Here is an 18,012-nt window from a genome sequence, read left to right on the forward strand (position 1 = left end):
TATGAGACAGGTTACATTAAAATAGTTTAAGTCAGGTTCTTTAAATTTGGATCCACTTTTAATGGTAGTCTTCTGAAATCTATTAAGTGTTTTATTATAGCTTTATTTCAATTTTATTATGAACATAAACTTATATTGTTTTATAAATATTCTTGAGAAGACCTTATGTAACCTTAATTTATATCCTACAAATAATGCACTTTTTAAATATTCTAACAGGACAAGATGTTGAAATGGTGTAACAGTGAGTTAAATTCGGGAATTAAAACAGAGATGAAAAGAGGAGCGGCAAAAGCAAATGAGGTGGATTAGCCACCAGATCAGGCTGCTGTGGAATATTTTTACTGCCGAGCTGATTGCCTTTTCTGATACTGTCACACAGCAATCGACTTCAGTCAGAGGCTTCTTCAGATTAACTGCAAGACTGACTGCTGCTGTAGAACCTTCCTGCCTGCAGCATCACTATCAACTCTTTGAATGTATGTTTGGTATAAATAAAGTGTTTTTGAAATTTATTTATTCATCTATTTTTTGCTTGTTTGTTTATTTTGAGTTACTAACTGAATTCATCCTCAAACAAAAAACAAAAAAGTGGAATTTCACTACATTATTTGACTAAACCACTTTAAAATCAGAACTGGTTCAAACAGCAAATAAAATCCTGGAACTGTAAATAAATAAAAAAATCTTGGATGTGCTGTGGTGGCGCAGGGGTTAAGCACAACCCACATAAGGAGGCCTTAGTCCTCGTCGCAGGTTTGATTCCCGGCCTGGCGACCTTTGCCGCATGTCTTCCCCCGTCTCATTACCCACTTTCCTGTCAATTAACTATCAAATAAAGGCCGCTAGAGCCAATAAAACCTTAAAAATAAATAAAAAATCTTTGACATTACACAAACCTAATGCCTAACGCATTTATGGCATTTGAAGCTCCAGACTTCTCCAGGATAAAGTTTTGGGAAAAATTTTCTAAAATTTAGTAATCTGTTGATCATGGAAGACTAGTGGCTAAAAATTGAGTATTTTTGACTTTTAACTTTACAAGAACCAACAAAATCTGTTAGCAGGTTCTGGACATAAAGATCAGCAGCACATTTGGTGAAAACTAAATTAAACATTTCATTGTCAACAAATAAAAAAAATAAAAAATCAAGTAAAAGCTTCTCTGTATATCAGGCAACAAATGTGGGTTTAACGCCTGATGTTTTGGTCTGAATAAATATCCTGAATGGTCAACAAATAACTGTTGTAAGGGTTTCTCTCTGTAGCTACATCGTAACTAAAGAATGCAAACAGAGAAACGTCAGGACAACTTTATTTCAGATTAGTAAGATTAAAGAGGTAAGAAAATGACTTGACTTCAGCCTATTCCTTTTTTGGCAAATTATTGGTTTGTAAAAATTTTGTTTTATTTTGTTCTCTTTTATTTTGTAACTTTCCCATAAATAAAGCTAATATAAACTAAAAAAATACAATTCACGGTAGGTGTGAAGTAAAGAAGACTTATTACTGAAACTGAATCAGAAAGTACTTCAACAAAGTATTTATTAAGGAGTGTGCACATTTATGAAATAGAATTAGACTACTGGGGCAAATAAGATAAAGAATTTTTTTTTCAGAGATCCCAAACCTCTTCCTTACTCATGTAATCCGTTTATCGCTTACATACATTATTCTACGTACCCACTTTTATAGATATGTTTCATTTTTCAACAGAAGTGTACAAAGTAAATACCAGATTTTTTATGGAAAACGTATTGATATGACATAATTACCTGGTATTGCTATTTATGTACATTTTTCCATTTTGTTTTTCCAATCTATACAGTGTTCCTATTTTATTTTATCTACATAAAGCAGGGTTTAATGTGTGCGAATCAGGGAACAACATTTGCGCACTCGGTTAGGAACTAAAACCGCAGAGCTCTTGTTTCCTTCAGAGTCCCCCAGACATGACGGACCACCTAGGAGAGCCATCAGAGCATTTTTGATAGTGAAACATCAGACGGGGAAATGTGGCTGTGGGGAGGATGAGAAAATAGAACATGTTATTTTGTATTGCAGGAATTACCGGATTCAGAGAAACCAGCTAATTAGGAACCTTAGTAATTTGAAAATTAAATCAAGAGTGTTCAGGAAGCAGAAGATATCGGACTATATTTGATTTAAAAAATAAACAAAAAGAAAACATTGTAAGTTTTATAGTAGGATACTGTTTTTTCTTTGTTTTGGTTTATTTTATTTCATGTTATGTGCTCCACATTTCTTACCGGTTGGTGGCGGTAATGTTCACCTAACGTTTTTTGCCAACCGTCAATGAACTTAAAGAAGAAGAAGAAGAAGCCATCACAGCAACAATAAACACGCACTTTCGGTTTACGGTATGTCTCCTGAATTCATATTTACCGAAAAATTAACCTGAAATCTCACAGGGGTTGAGTTTCAGATGAGAAATGCACCCTGGTGTTTGCAGCCTTTGATCGTCTTTACATTTCTATCTACAGCGGTAGATTTCTGAAGCTGGCTAATACCTGGAAAATAACCTAGACTGTGGTCAAAGCTTTTATTGCGGCTCTAATTTTAAATAAATACTCTGATTAAAAATGCGCCGTGTCTCAAGGGCTCTCTGACGCATGTTGCATATATTTTATTTATTATTGTTCATACTGGAAATTAACATTGAGACAACACACATTCTGTAGTGTTGACTGCATTGTATTGATTTAGACGCCTGTGTATTTTCCCGCCGTTATGAGACTGCAATCCAGGAAATAGACAGAGCCTTTTGAGAAGCAACCCGAACTTGGCTTCCTAGTTTAGAGGTCCTCCTTAAAAGTGGCGTTCTGCCGGTAGAGGGCGCCTTTTACTCGTTCTCATAACTGGAATAAAAGTGAATGCAATACATTTACTATGCTATTTATAAGTTACTTATGGAGTACCAGAGGTGCCAAAATTAAATCAGTAAATATTTTTAAAAATATGAATGTGTGTTAAATTTGATTAGAAATATATGAATTAAATGTAATTATTTGTTGAAAATTGTTCAAATTTTTATTTATATAATATCTCAGTATTAGAAATATTAACTTTTTTGTATATTTTTAATACCTTTGATAAGTTTACAAATAAAATGTTTTTATTTTCAGAAAGACACCAGTTTAAGTTCATTCATAAAGTGATTTAAAAACAAAAGTTTTTTATTTTTGTGTGTGTCATTTCAGTAGAGTTTACTGGTCCTTTGCAAATATTGGGTTGAGTCTCTTTTCGCCCAGAACGTAGCTGGAGATAGGCACCAGCAACACTCCCGACCCCATTAGGGACAAGGGTGAACGTGGGTGGATGGATGGGGGATGGATGGATGGATGGATGGATGGAGTCTCCGTGAAAGTGAATTATTTCATGGTGCAATTCAGCACATAGACTTTGAACTCATTTAAATAAATACAACTTAAATACTAGAAGAATTAATTTTAACTTAAAAAAACTTAATTAGATCATTTGCATTATCTAATTTATTCTTGTATTTAATAAATTATTAAAACATTTAAATACATGTGGGTATTTCTCATTTCCGATTGTATTTTCTTTATGACATGTGTTAACTATTTTGAAGCAACAAAAAACATAGTGTATAATATTAAATATTAAATATTTTTAATTTAATGACACAATCCTATTAAAAAACGGGAGTAAAAAAATGTATACTAAATTTATTAGTACAGTGGTTCACCAAAGGGTTTTTCATAATTTGTGACCCAAATGTTATACAATTTTAGGCATAAATGTTGATATTTTCTTAATTTAAAGAACTGAATTAAATTCTATATTTGCAATATTAATGTATTTCTAATGTTTACAAAACGTATCTGGTTAAATGAAAAATCTGCAGAGCGTCATTTTTATCTGATTAATGTCAGAATAATAGACTAGTTGGATACTGTTTCCAATAGACAGTATCCAATAGACTATTCAACTGCTCAAATAATCCTCACTCTGAGCTGAAACAAGCATTAACCAGTTAATGTTTGGATTGTATCTTGTGTGGGTTTACAGGAGTAGACTGGCGGAGCAGGTCTGAGCTTCAGGAAGCAGAATGGAAGAGGAAGTGGTAATGGCCAAGACGGAAAAAGAAGACCCCGCTAGCAGTGAAGGGGAGGCCGACGTGGTGAATAAAACTCCGGTCAAAAGAGGGAGAGGGAGGCCAAAAAGCTCCAAGAATAAACCGCTTTTTGCAGTAGACCTGATTCAGGATTCAGGTGATTCAAACAACACGACTCAACCCAAGGAGCCGCGGGAGTCTGGGGAAGAAAACGCGGACACCCCGGATACAGCTCGCAAGGGCAGAGGGAGGCAGAAAGGGTCCACGAAACAGAAAAGGAGCGACAATACAGAACAATCTCCAAAGAAAAGAGGACGACCACCGGGGTCTGGCAAGAAACCTGCCTCTGAAGGCTTAGTGAACGGCGGCGGAAGTCCGCGCAAAAGAGGGCGCCCGAAAGCCCCCTTAAAGCGGAAGTCTGACATAGACGAAGGCAGCTCCGTAACTCCTCGGAAAAGAGGCCGACCGAAAGGATCTCCCAATAAAAAATCGAGGATGGAGCGGGAGGATAGTAACTGGGATGCGGAGAAATCACTGAATATGTCAACAAGTCGACCCAGGAAGCCTGTGGTGAAGTACAGCGGTGGCGTTCCCAAAACTGTCTCAAAGAAATCTCACAGAGGAAGAGGAAGACCGAGGAAGAACTTGGATGACTCCCAACCGGTGAAGAGAGGAAGAGGCCGACCAAAGGGCTCTACGAAGAATAATCCGTCTCCTTTTAAAGCGCGTAGGAAGCAGGGAAGACCACGGAAGTATCCTCTGCCTTCTGCGGAGGAGCTGAAGAAGCCCAAAGTGTGGAAACCCCTGGGAAGACCGCGGAAATACCCCCGAGTCGAGGAGGAAGCGTCAACGACGCCTCGTAGAGGCCGCGGTCGGCCGCGCAAGTCCAAGAAAGGTGCTCACTTACGAAAGAGCCTAACGTCTCCTTCCTCCCCGCGCGACGGAACGCCGAGGAAAAGAGGCCGCCCGGCGGCTAACCCGAGCAAAGACGACGGCGGCCCCCGGAAGAAGCGGGGCCGCCCGAAAGGCTCCACCAGAGGAGACGCGCAGTTCAACAACTCCAAGGCAGCTAGCGAAGGCGAACAGGAGCAGATGGAGGCGGCGTCGATACGCGGGGAGGAACCGGGAGAAACTGTCCTGGCTCAGGACGTTAGCTACGACAACAGCGAGCAGGCTTGATGTACGGTCCGGTCTGACCACGACGTTGGCTGTAGTCGTTGCCGTTGAGTCATAGATCATGTGTTTTAACCTTCTGTCCGTTTGCTAGGCTAGGTATTCAGCAGCGTCTCCAGTTTTACTTCTAACGTCGTCATCTCTTTTATTGTGCTTTTGCTATTATTCTAATTTTTTTTTTGGAAAAAGTTATTTCTTTCATCTGAGTGAAAATTGGAAGCCAATACAGACAGGTTGTTCTCATAGAGATGCACCGATCTGAATTTTGTCATCTGAAATTGAAATTGGGTTTTCTTTGTGATCCTGCTGATTCAAATTTTGACAGATTCTGATGCGTTTCACTGCGAAAACACATCTTATCAAGTATTTTTGGTCTACTCTTTAGTGCAAACACTATAGTAGACTTGAAACAAGACAAAAATAGTAACTTTTCAGCAAGATAGGAGCTTGTTTATGTAAATAATTACTTAATATTGATTAAAATAATATTTCCACTGGCACTTATAACAATAAATTTTCTCCAATATTATGAGTGAATCAATATTAAGAAATTATTTACTTAAAACAATGTCTTACATATTGCTAAAAAGTTTTTAAGACTTGTCTTAATTCAAGTGTATTAGAGTTTATTGTCATTCAATTGTATGTTTAAAAATGTACAAATTGAAAGAAAATCGCTGCAAGGCTCCAATAAATAATATTATTAATGTAAATATATATAATAAAAGGTTAAACTAATGGCATTTTAGCAGTCTTATGAGGGATGAAGCTTTTGTGGAATCTGGTTGTTTTGCATTTGAAGTTTTTAGGCAGCAGGGAGAACAAACCTTTATAATCGACCGAACCCTGGACAGACTGCGGCTGTGAGCGCCGTTAGGGATGGTACGATGATCGGCCCAGATGAATCCCAGCTGTCCTCACCTCTCTCTCTCCACACGTTGCCAGTCTGAGGTGTTGGATGCTCCAAACCAGACAGAGATGCTGCTGGTCAGTACGCTCTCTATTGTCCATCTGCAGGAAGTGGTGAGGATGGGAGCGGGAAGGTTTGCTCTTCTCCACTAGGCCTGTCACGATAACAAATTCTGCCGAGCGGTTAATTGTCTCAAAAATTATTGCGATAAATGATAATATTGTTTGAAGACCATCTTAAATTGATGCGATGCTAATGCAGGCAACATCCTGCCAAAAATAGATACTTTTTTTGTCCAAAAGAACATTTAACACTGGAACTGATAAAAAATAAATAAACAAAACAACCAAAAGCAAAAATAAAATGGATTCTCAGGATTTGTTAAAAAATGCAGTTGAATAAAATCTAAATGACATAAAACCAAAGTGGAAATAAAATTACATTCAAACAAAACAGTAGAGATTATGAAGTCTAAATAATACTAAATAGTTCTTCAATAATCATTATGTTTAGATAAAGACAGAAATCTCTGATGCAATAGTTCACTCCTCCATTACGCTGAGTAAATGAGGAAGGGAGGCGTCAGCGGAGTTGAGCCTTTTTTCATCCAGTGTCATCACTGGATGACGCACAATAAATTAAAATGAGGTCGATAATTTTCATTTATCATGTGATTAATTGATTTATTGTTTATCGCGACAGCCCTATTCTCATCCAGCATAAAAAGCGCAGACATTGCTGAGCTTTTTCTACTGTTGGCATTCAGGATTAGATGGTTTGCCTCACACCTGATGTTTCGCCCGTTTGTTGTCGTCCCTGATGAGACCCACCACTGTTGAGGTTGGTTCTGAACCTGACGGGTCGTCAGGGTGAAGGGCAGTGGATTCGGTACGCAGAGCCACTGCTGAGGGAGACGACCCTCGAAGCGTTAGCATAGTTGTAGTGAAAACTAGGGCAGAAATACTTGGTAGGATTTTGTGTTTTTGCAGCATTTTGTTTTTATTGAACATATTCATAAAAGAAAAAGTTTGATTCAGACTATTTGTTCTGGTTTTTTTCTTTCTAGGGATTGTAAAAAAAAAAAACCCCCAAGAAAAACATGTCTGTACATTCGCATGAAGGAAATACAAGATTATGTCCATTTAAGCACTTGACCTTTAACCTTTATCTGAATTGTATTCAGTTCAAGACAAAATGTGTCAAAGTATATGTTGATTGTTGATGCCTTTACAGACTGAAAATAGCCGGACTTCCTGTTTTTGATGCTTTTATTTAATTTTTTTGGTCACTGATTGGAGTTCATTAATGGAAAATCGGGCCGATTTCGACCTCTAGTAGTTTTATCGGTGTGTCAGGGACTTTTCTTGTTCCTTTCCGGCTTATTTTTGACACAAACCCTTCTTGTCCATTAAGAGATGAAGCTGAAGACCTTTACCATCCTCCAGAAGGTGGCGCTAGAAGCTGATCTAGTTTTTTCCATTCAGAATCTTGTTTTTATGCCTTGTAAATCGGCCAAAATGTGCTTTTCTTAAACCCACGGTGGAAACAGTTTTTAAAAACAAAGTATTGAACACAAAAAAAGTGTCAATTTGAGGTATTTTGTTTCTAATAATTTAACGTTCATTTTGGGATGAAGTTGTTTGATATTAAGCATTTCAGTTGTTTCTTGTTCATGTTCTGTTGTTGCCTCAGTGCCAAAGCTTTGAATGTACTTTATTTTATTGAGTCTCTATTAGTTGCATTCCTCCAGCAGTCCAATAAAAACCACATCTCGCTTTCCTGTTGCGCCCTGGAAGATTTCCTCCTGTTTGTATCTATTAACAATTTGTTTTGTCTTTTAATGTTAGGCATGTAGCGTTCATTGTTTTTCTTTTTTATTATTCTTTATTTTTAACATTTTTTGGGATCAATTGATGATTTCACCAACATTCATGTGTGTGTTTTGGGGTACTTGTGCGTTGTACGTGATTATTACTCATATTGACAACATTTGAAATCTAAGAGAGAATTAGGCTTTGAGGTGGATTTTTAAGATTAATAATTTGTGAGAAAATGTTTGAATTAAAATAAAATGTTCATCTGGCCATTTTATTTTTTGCTGTTTGTTTTTTTTTAAACGTTATAAATATTTGAGTAAATAATGGCTAGTAGCAGCTCAGGTTAATTCTGTCCAGCGGCTCCACACCCTCAAGTCCTGTTTGTGACGTCATTAATGAACTATGCACCTGAGTCACTGACAAAGATTGTGTTAGGACAGATGAATCACTACAAACTGAAAAACCTTCATATATATAAAAATCCTACTTATGAAGTTGTTTTTACAAGTCTATAATTATATTTAAATGTTTCCCAGGTCTGAAAAAAAAGATTTTAGAATATTTTTTGTATTTTCAGATTTTATTCAAAGTCAGATTCTCTAAATGTTGCGTTAATTTTGTCCTTCCAGGCTCCCTTCCTCATTTTCTGTCGTCTTTTTCATTTCACATTTTCCTTATTTTCTTCCGCAGTCTTCATTTCTTTCTTACTTGTCCCTCCTTTTTATCTTTCCTGGTTTCATTTCTTGTCAACTATTTCAACATTTTGACCAGTGTCATGGTCTCTAAAACCAGCTTATTGTGTATAAACAGTTATATATTTAAACATTAATGAAAAACTTGAACTAAAGAATTAGTCGGTTTAACTGCAACTTTATTGTCTTGTAAAACTCCATAAAATTTTATTGTTTTAGATCAGAGATCTGCAACCTTTTCATATGGGTTAAGTTAATACAGAACAAGGTAATATTTTAAATAAAACAAATGCAGATTCTAACTGTTTCTGTCTGAAAATAAATGCACAGAATGACAATAAAGCATCCAGCAACCTCTATTTATATCTGCTTTTCTTGTCATTTAATATAATTTTCCCACATAAAAGTTTATCCTTCTTTTGCAAAACCTTTATGCTATTCCTTATTTTCAAACCCAAAAATGTCAATTGAATGTTTGTTCTTTAAGAATGCCAACTCATTTCCTTTAGTAGATGTTGATTAAAATGATAAGTGGTCTCTTTTTCAACAGATAATGCAACATTATTGCCTCTGAAGTTTGATTTAGTGGATGACTGGCAGTATCACCTGATGTCCCTCATGTTGTTTCTCCTCCAGCTTATCTAATCAGACTCCAGTTGTAAAATTTTTCCATTGTCTTCAGTCAACACTGCGGTGCCCTCAGGGTGGAAACATGGCGGAAAAGCCACACATACCTGTTGCTCAGTACCTGCACATGATGCAGGAGGAAATTCAAACTCAGGTTCACTGAGAAGCACTTCAGTGTTTTAGCTTCTAACAAAGTGAAACATGAAATATCTAGGAATGTGACTGATATGGCAAGCAAAGGAATCATGAGTCATAAAATCGAATCATTTTATAGTGACCGGTTCAGTTCAGATGAACCCAGCTCCACCTTTTCTCAAAAAATACCCTGATTATTCTTAAATTCCTCCCACAAATCAACAGCCATCTTCAGGTTATTTTATTTTAAATTATAATGTTATGCCAAGCTTTATTTTTATAGAGATGCAATCATAAAATTCTGATTTTAATAATGACAAAAATGCATTTTCACATTGAGTGAGTGGGTTTTATATCTTGACCTAAAAATGTCACGTTCTTTAAAAAACCAATGTCATCTGTCTTTCTGGTCTTCTTTGTAATGTGTGTTTACCTAAAGTGCAATTATAGCTGCATTCTGATTACCAAACAGCCTTTTTTTATTAATATTTTTACTTGTAATATTTATATTTTTCTATACTGTCATTATTTCTGAGGGTGTAAAAATCGCTAGAACCAAACCTGAATGATTGCTGAACGTAATTTGGAATGTGATTTATCTGTAAGTTTGGGATGAAACTGAACAGAAGTAGAAGAAAAATAAATAAATAAAATACTATAATATACAAACGGGTTCAAATAATTTTTCTTTCTTTGAAAATTAATTTATTTAGGAATGTATGATTTATTTATTTATTTATAGAACACTGAGGGATAAATGCGAAAAAGTCAGATAAAGTCGACCGCTACATTGGACGTTTTTGGGCGTGTACAGTAGGTGGCGGTATGCACCTTAAAGTTGATTGCGACCCGCCATAATAGAAAAGAAGAAGAAGAAGAAGAAGACGTTTTTGGGAACCGGGATCTCCGGCGGAGTGATACCTCTCCTACAATGAACAATCTTTGAGGAAAAACAACTTTCTTCCACCTGACAGATAACTTCTAGCATAAACGTTGGATTGCAAAACGACAAAACTTTCCACAAAATCCCAAGGTTGACGAAGGTTTTGATCAACCGGGTTGGTGGAAACATTCAGGTTTGATATTTTATGTCGTTTAAAGTCGTTATGTAGTCGCTAAACAAGTTGAGCTAAACTACATTCCTTCATAGCTAAACAGCGCTAGCTACATTACAGATCACATACAAGGTGTAACATGTTTTACAGCTATAAGTTGTTTTAACTTAAAGTATAATATCTTTCTTATCTGTTTTAAACGAAAACCAACAGTTTTACGTTGAAAGGTTAAGGCTGGGGGCTGCACAGTGGCCAGTCGGTAGGACTGTTGCCTTGCGGCAGGGTGACCCCGCCTCTCGCCCGGAACGTTAGCTGGAGATCGGCACCAGCACCTCCAGAACTCCCCAAAAGGGACGAGGGTGTTAGAAAATGGATGGATGAACGTTTACGTTCCTTAAGCAGTCTACTACTGCTTAAGGAGTTAAACAGTAATAGAAAAAAAAAAATAGGTGACGATTTATTGCCTGTACAAAACTGTATATTTGTTTATTTGTATTATTATTAGCTTTAGTATTGTTGTTAAGTACAAAACATCTAATTTAAAATAACACGATGCCTGTGAGTAACGCTATGCTAATTACTTTGACTCCAAATGATTCATCCCTAATTAAAGTAAACATACATTCAGCCAAAATTCACTGTGTTGAATTTAGTATATTATTATTGAATAATGGATAATAAATCTGCCCCCCTTTCCTTCCCCTTATTTTGTTTATAATTCTGCACAAATCCAGCGACATTTAGTTTATAGTACCTTTTGACTGCCTGTGAAATCAAAGTTGCCGGAACAGAAACCTACAATGAAAACTGGATTGTCCTGTGTGGGGACAGGATCTGCCATATAGAGCAACACACCCATGATAAACATTGAACTTTGACTGTTAGGATAAAATGGTGTGTTGCTGTTCTTGTCTTCACAGGGAAATTTCCAGGATTGCTGTGTCTGAAAATGGCTTCCTTGAGCAAAAGGAGTAGCTACAAACACTGAGGATATTTATAATTCAACTGGATATCTGCTGGAAATCAATAAATAAATCAAAATATACAGTTTCAGAATGGCTGGGTTAGTCGTGGATTTAAATGACATGGTGGTTTTTCCACCTGATGGTTCAAATGGAAAACCTAAAATAACAGAAGGTGAAAAACAAGAAGACAGTGACACTAGCGCAGAGGAGCTGAAGGAGAGCACAGATGAGGAGGAGGAAGAAGAAGAAATGGTGAGATCTGCTCATTGTGAGCCGTCCACTTTACCCTGGCCTGGTGACAAACACAGGAGGCTGCTTCTGGATGATGGCTTAGGGCCCGAGGAGAAGGACTCTGGGTTGAGTCAGGACCTGTCAGAGGAACGAAGCCAAGCGGACGGAGATGTGAGGAGCAAAGCGAAGTGGAGGGAGAGCATGCCTGAGGGTGAGAGGTGCAGGGACGACGAGATCGAGCTGCGGAGGAACGACAAAGGAGACGGCTCACTGGCCGATGATGAGGACGAGGAGGACGAAGGGTGGATGTCTGAGAAACCTTCTACGGGTTTCACTCCACATGTCACGATCGTGTGTCCCACCACCAACGAGCTTCCTGAGGAAGAGCGGTACTTCAAGGAGGAAGAGGAGGAGGAGAAGCGGGAGCTGAACATGGAGCACAACCCCGCTGCGCAGTTTTACCCCGAGTGGGAAGATCAGGACGACAAGTACTGTGAGTGAAAAAAACCAGTTGATTAGAACCAAATGGAACTGATCGACTTCCAAACACATCTAGAGAAATTAGTCAATGCTTAAATTGGTCAATATCTGTTAAAATCAGCGCTGAGACTCGATTAAAATTGAAAATAATCAACATTTTCAAATAGGTCCAAAATGATTAATCAGATTAATCATGATTAATCAACTACTGAAATAATCGTGAACTAATTTAGTAATCGATTAATTGTTAACTGGACATTTGAAAGAGTCAAAATAATTGATTACTAAAATAATTGTTAGTTGCAGCCCTACTTTCAATTCAAACCCCATTTTTGCTGCTAAATTATTGAATAAATATACAAATGAGCTCAACAACAAATATATTTTATCAGTGCTGCTGCGACATATTTAGGACTGAGATGATATTTTATACTTGAATATATTTGGTGATTGACCAACTCGTTTTTGCACAACTTGCACAGAACAATATTCTTTTACAGTTTTCCATTAGATTGTGTTTTTAAAGCAAAAATTTACCTCCACAGGTACAAGGAAAAATAAAGAGCGATTAATTGTGTTAAAATGTTTAACGTGTTAAAATCTCTAATCAAAATTAAAGCATTAAAGTCGTGGCAGAGTTAAAAAATATCAGTTTGATAAGTTTATTTGGGTTGAAATCTGACTACCAGTTTAAAAGATTTCACTTCATCATAAGGTAATAAGACATTATTATGGAAATTAATTAAACTTATATTTTGGTTTTAAGTAGAGAAGTGACTGTGGGCGAAAACCCAGGGAGAACATGGACCACATGCTCTCTACGTCTTTCTCCATGGAGTTTACTTGTTCTCTTCTGATCAGAAAATACATTTATTAATAGTTAAACCAGTATTGTGAACTGTTAACTTCAGTTTTGATCTTTTATTATTTTTTGATTCTGCTTGACCCAACAGTACAGAGTGCTCTACACACTCCGCTGCTCATTTTTTGCCATGATCCCCATCATCCTGGGTAAGACCTACGGCGGAACTAACGATTAATTTAGTAAACGATTAATCGTTTGATTAATTGGATAAAAATATTGACATATTCTGCAAATTTTTAGGCCTTTTTTAAAAATACAATATTAGAAATACATTAATGCAGATAAACAAATAAATTAAATAAGAAAACATATTCTTGCACAAAAGTCAGTAACGGCACTTCTTGGTTTTTTTATAATTATTGTACATTGCAACGGTAAAAAGGAATTAGCATTAGTGAAAAAGGAAAAAAGTACTTTGAGTAAATGAATGAACATTAAAGAGTGTCTGAGCAGTGATGCTGAACTAAATTAATTTATACTGACGTTATCAGCATGTAAAGAAATTAAAATAACAACAGTCAAGTAATAATAGTGACAATATTAATAAATCAAAACATTTTCTGTAGGAGGCAGGTAAATATAAACATGTAATGGATAAATTACTGGAGTTAAAAAGTTACCAAGTGGAGTTTGGTGCATTATATAAAGGAATTACCTGGGATGTAAAGAATAATACAGGAAAAAAGAGAGAAAAAAGGAAGAAACAAAAACAATCATAATGCATAAGATAATTATGTTATTTATAATGTAAGTGAGAATCTACGGAAATATGTTCAATGAGTAAATTTTTCCAATGTTGGTGGTCCTTGTTTTCTAATTTTTAACATTTATCTATTTGGAAAAATTTAATATTATAAGTGATTGTTTAAACGGAGACAATAATAGGATTTGTTTGTGTTTTCTTGATAATTTGTAGTAAAAGATGTACCTTCTGCTAATAAATATGTCTAAACATGTGAAAAGCTCAACCTTTCTGCTTTCTAATAAAGTGTAGGACTGATCTGTTGGTTATTTTTTTTGGATAAACTCATTTATAATTGGATAGTAAAAGGTGGTTAACAGGGGATTTATTTACAAAATTTGAACCAAGTGAAACTAAAACTGACTTGACTTCTAGGTGGGACATTTTTCTGTTTTCCATCTTAAATACAATTTTTAAATGTTTTTTGTACATTTTTGAATTAATTTTTGTGTTGTTGGAGTCTGTATACTCGTTAATAATTAATCAGTTAATCATTTCAGCTCTAGCAAGACCTCAGAGTTCCCACATGTTGTGTGATTTCTGCTCTGATTTCCAGTAACCTGTGTGTGTGTGTGTGTGTGTGTGTGTGTGCGCGCAGGCGTGTTGGTCCAGGGAATTGCCCGGCTTCGCTTCAGCGCCCTGAAGCCGCTCTATCAGGGGAATCTGGTGGACAAGGAAGTGATGGTTCACTGGCACTACGTCAACGAATCGCTGCCTCTCTTCCTCTTCTACTTCCTGCAGCTTGCCGTCATGGCAACCTATGTCAGCCAGGACCTTCTTAAGCTGGTGCCGCTGCTCGCCATCATATTTGTTTTTGGCAGGTGGGTGTTCACACAAAACTGATAAAAAGGGATTTTATTGTTGTACTGATTGTTTTTTTTAAAGGGAGCCTGTTATGCAAAACTCACATTTTGTATGTTTTTGTACTTCCAGCCCAAGTGTTTTAAAAAAAAACAAAACAACAATAATAAGTCAAGATTTTTTGGTATCCAGCAAAAGAGCTGTTTCAAAAACCTCCTGAATGTAACATCACAAATCAGCAGGCACTACCCGTGCACAACCCCAGCAGAGTTTCACCCATCACCTAGCTACCTGAGCAAAGCTCCAGCACATTTGGTCAGCTGGTTTTACCTCTGCATGCGCTGTACAATGACTTCTGGAAAAGACAAATGTTTTTTTTTGTTGTTGTTACAGCAAGTGTTTAGAAACCATTTGGTGAATTCTTGTTGGTAATTTTAGATTTCTCACTCTGTCTTAGAAAAGCGACTTCATAGCTTTATCTTGGAAAACGTTCATGTTTCGTTTGTCTGCCTTCAACCGATCGATGAATCATTATCTAAAAACTTTCCAGCAACGCACTTCCTTTTGTAACTATAAACTTCCTGTAAGTTCAGATGCCAGTAATACTCAACAATGTGTTTTTTTTTCTTGATGAACACGGGTGGAAATGAACTCATGCCTAACCTGGTTCATGACACCAGCAGGGATTCAGCAGGAAACTTAAGTTCCTTCTTGCAGCTTTACCATCTGAACCAGTCGTTTGATCTGTTGCTCAACCTGGTTGCCATGTGATATCCATCCATCCATCCATCTCAGTTTGTCCATCTGTCCATCCATCCATCACATCTGACAATCATCCATGTGATGTTTTTATTTTACTTGTAAAGTTGGTCATTCATCCATCCATCCAATTAACCCATCCATTGTCAGAGAATCTATCCATCCATCCATCCGTTCAACCAACCTTTTAACCAACATCCATCCATCCATCCATCCATTTGTCAGCCTGGACTCGGTTTCCAAGTTTCTCTGTAGAGGTTCTGTTCTGATATTTCTCCTGCTGTTGCTATCCGTGGTTCTGATGGATCCTCGTCTCTCTGCAGGCTGATCTACTGGGTCTGCCTCGCTCTGGGCAGCAGCATCAGGGCCTTCGGCTTCAGCTTCTCCTTCCTCCCCATCCTGGTGATGCTGGGCGCCAACATCTACTACGTCTGCGCGGCGGTCGGGCCGGGCTCCGTGTTCGATGTGGCGCCGCCCGCCACCGATCCTCCGCCCAAGCTGCGCTGGTGGTTTTAAGGTCTCCAAAACATGGTGAGAAAAGCAGCTACGACACCTTCAGGAACCTCAGGAAACATGACGCACTCAGGCAAATCACACAGACACCTTTTATATGTTCCATCATTAAGTTTGAGTCTGATTTAGACTTTTATGTCTCTGCGGTGGATGTGTGGCGAGTTAAGCTGCTTGTTTACAATGAAAACCAACCAAACAAGCTTAGTTTGGAAATCTGTAATGACTGTAAGTAAAACCACTGAATGTACTGAGTTAGAAGGCAAATAAATCTTCTGTTCTCCCAATAAACATCTACAAATACGTCTAATATTAATATTCAGTTAAAATCCTAAGGATTATAATGTTCACTATTTATTCCTGTATTAACCTTTATATCACCCTGCCTGTAGTTATATGGTTATTAGTTATTATATGCAACCAAACTTGCATGTTTTCTCAGGATTTTCTAAAGTGTTTACTTATTATGTGCCAGTTTTCTGTTATTAAAGACATTAAGTTTGTTTTGTTTGGCTCAGATAAGCTTCAGTGAATGATTGAATGAAACCTTAGTAACAACGTGCAATTAAAGCCAATTTATAACATGTGCCTCTCTTTTATTTTATATTCACTTAAATGAACAAATGCAAGTAAAAAATGTTTTTAATCTATAAATCCAAACCTAAAAAACAAGCAACTGTCTGGTTGTAGACTTTAAGATGAGACTCGAATTAAATGTGTGAAAACTCGGGATTTAATGACTCAATTTTTAATAAACTTGATGGTGAAAAAATGTCAGTTTTGATGAATAAAAACATAAAATATGAACTTCAATTAGAAAAGAACAAGTGGGAGAAATGTTTAATTTTAAAAGAGAGAAATGTAAAGTTTTATCGAATAGTCCAGTGTAAATTCTAACAATTTGGTTTATCTATTAAAGAAAAAAACTTCAAAATTTCTAATCCTTTATTGAATAAAATCATTGTAAATCTGTGGTTTCTATGGTAATCGATAACAGTTGTTCCCTTTGACGTTTTTACATTTAATAGTGAAGTTTTGAATTTGTATTTTTGTTGTTTTTATTTCTGTTTAAATGTTTTGCAAAACAAGTTGGATTCATAAAATAAATTGTTTTCACAGATTTCCTCTCAATCCCTCAAAGCACAAAATATAAATATATTTAAAAATTGTCTGTATTTTATGGTCATTTTTATTTTTCACAAAATGTTATGTTTCTGTTTTTTAATGAATGCGGTTTTTATTTTTCCACGCTGCTGTTTTTAATGTAAATTATTAAATGAAAGTTAAATCGTTGTTTCCCAGATCGAAGCTTCTTGTTGTTTACAACATAATCTGTTGTAATAAAACTAGTCTGTTTTTCTAGAATATTTCATTCAGTAATTCGGTTCAGTGAAGTTTTATGATACAAAAAGCCGACAATCCAGAATAAATTGCTAGTTATTGGATCGCCTTGTCTTGTACAGACAGATTTAATGTAAAAAATAAAACAAAAAACTTAGTTTCAATGGTTTCCAGATTAAAAACACTGTAGCCAATCCTAAATGACACATAAACTCTGGAAATCAATATTTATCTCCAACAACCTGTAATCTGTTTTGTGCAAAATACAAAATACTCTGCAATATTTTTGGTGTTAAATTGACTCAAAATCAGGGTAAGTTTAGAAATGACATCCATTTTTAACCTGCTGAAATATGAACTCAGTTTTTTATCATGTTGTGCTTCATGTCTTTGTCTTTTATGTTTATGTGGAATAAAAAATTAGCTCTTCTCAGTAACTCAGATCTTTGAGTCTGTAAAAGTATTTTGCAAATGTAACATGTTGACACTACTATAACTAACTATGCACAATTATTGCAACATAAATTAAATTTTATGTCCCCATATAAATAAATCCCATTGATTTATGTAGTATAATTAGTCTATAAAATTAAAAAATCTAAATACTTTAAGCACAATTTAAGTAAAGTTGGTATTAATTGATTATGAAAAAATACAAAATGTCTTATTTCAGTGTAACCTTTTTTTCTGTCTCTTATCGGGGTTGTGCGTGTTTTTAGCATCTCCCTTCATGTTTTTCCATAGTAAGACAAGTCATGACTTGAGACTCAACTCCAATAAACTCTCAACAGTCGCACTCCGATGATTAAA

General features: G+C 36.2%; 2 protein-coding genes across 2 annotated transcripts; both read left to right on the plus strand.

The window, feature by feature from the left end:
- Positions 1 to 1,948: 1,948 nt before the first annotated feature.
- Positions 1,949 to 8,273, plus strand: LOC122843085 (origin recognition complex subunit 4-like). Its single transcript, XM_044137584.1, has 2 exons — positions 1,949 to 2,381; positions 4,054 to 8,273. The coding sequence occupies exon 2, from the start codon at positions 4,094 to 4,096 to the stop codon at positions 5,276 to 5,278; it is 1,185 nt and encodes a 394-aa protein (XP_043993519.1). The 5' UTR covers positions 1,949 to 2,381; positions 4,054 to 4,093; the 3' UTR covers positions 5,279 to 8,273.
- Positions 8,274 to 10,357: 2,084 nt separating this feature from the next.
- On the plus strand, positions 10,358 to 16,445 carry tmem79a (transmembrane protein 79a). The gene is made up of 5 exons (XM_044139258.1): positions 10,358 to 10,529; positions 11,429 to 12,202; positions 13,138 to 13,195; positions 14,390 to 14,612; positions 15,675 to 16,445. Exons 2-5 carry the CDS (start codon positions 11,564 to 11,566, stop codon positions 15,865 to 15,867), a joined length of 1,113 nt encoding a protein of 370 aa, XP_043995193.1. The 5' UTR covers positions 10,358 to 10,529; positions 11,429 to 11,563; the 3' UTR covers positions 15,868 to 16,445.
- Positions 16,446 to 18,012: the final 1,567 nt, after the last annotated feature.

The sequence above is a fragment of the Gambusia affinis genome, linkage group LG14 (assembly GCF_019740435.1).
Source record: "Gambusia affinis linkage group LG14, SWU_Gaff_1.0, whole genome shotgun sequence".
Classification (NCBI taxonomy): Eukaryota; Metazoa; Chordata; class Actinopteri; order Cyprinodontiformes; family Poeciliidae; genus Gambusia; species Gambusia affinis.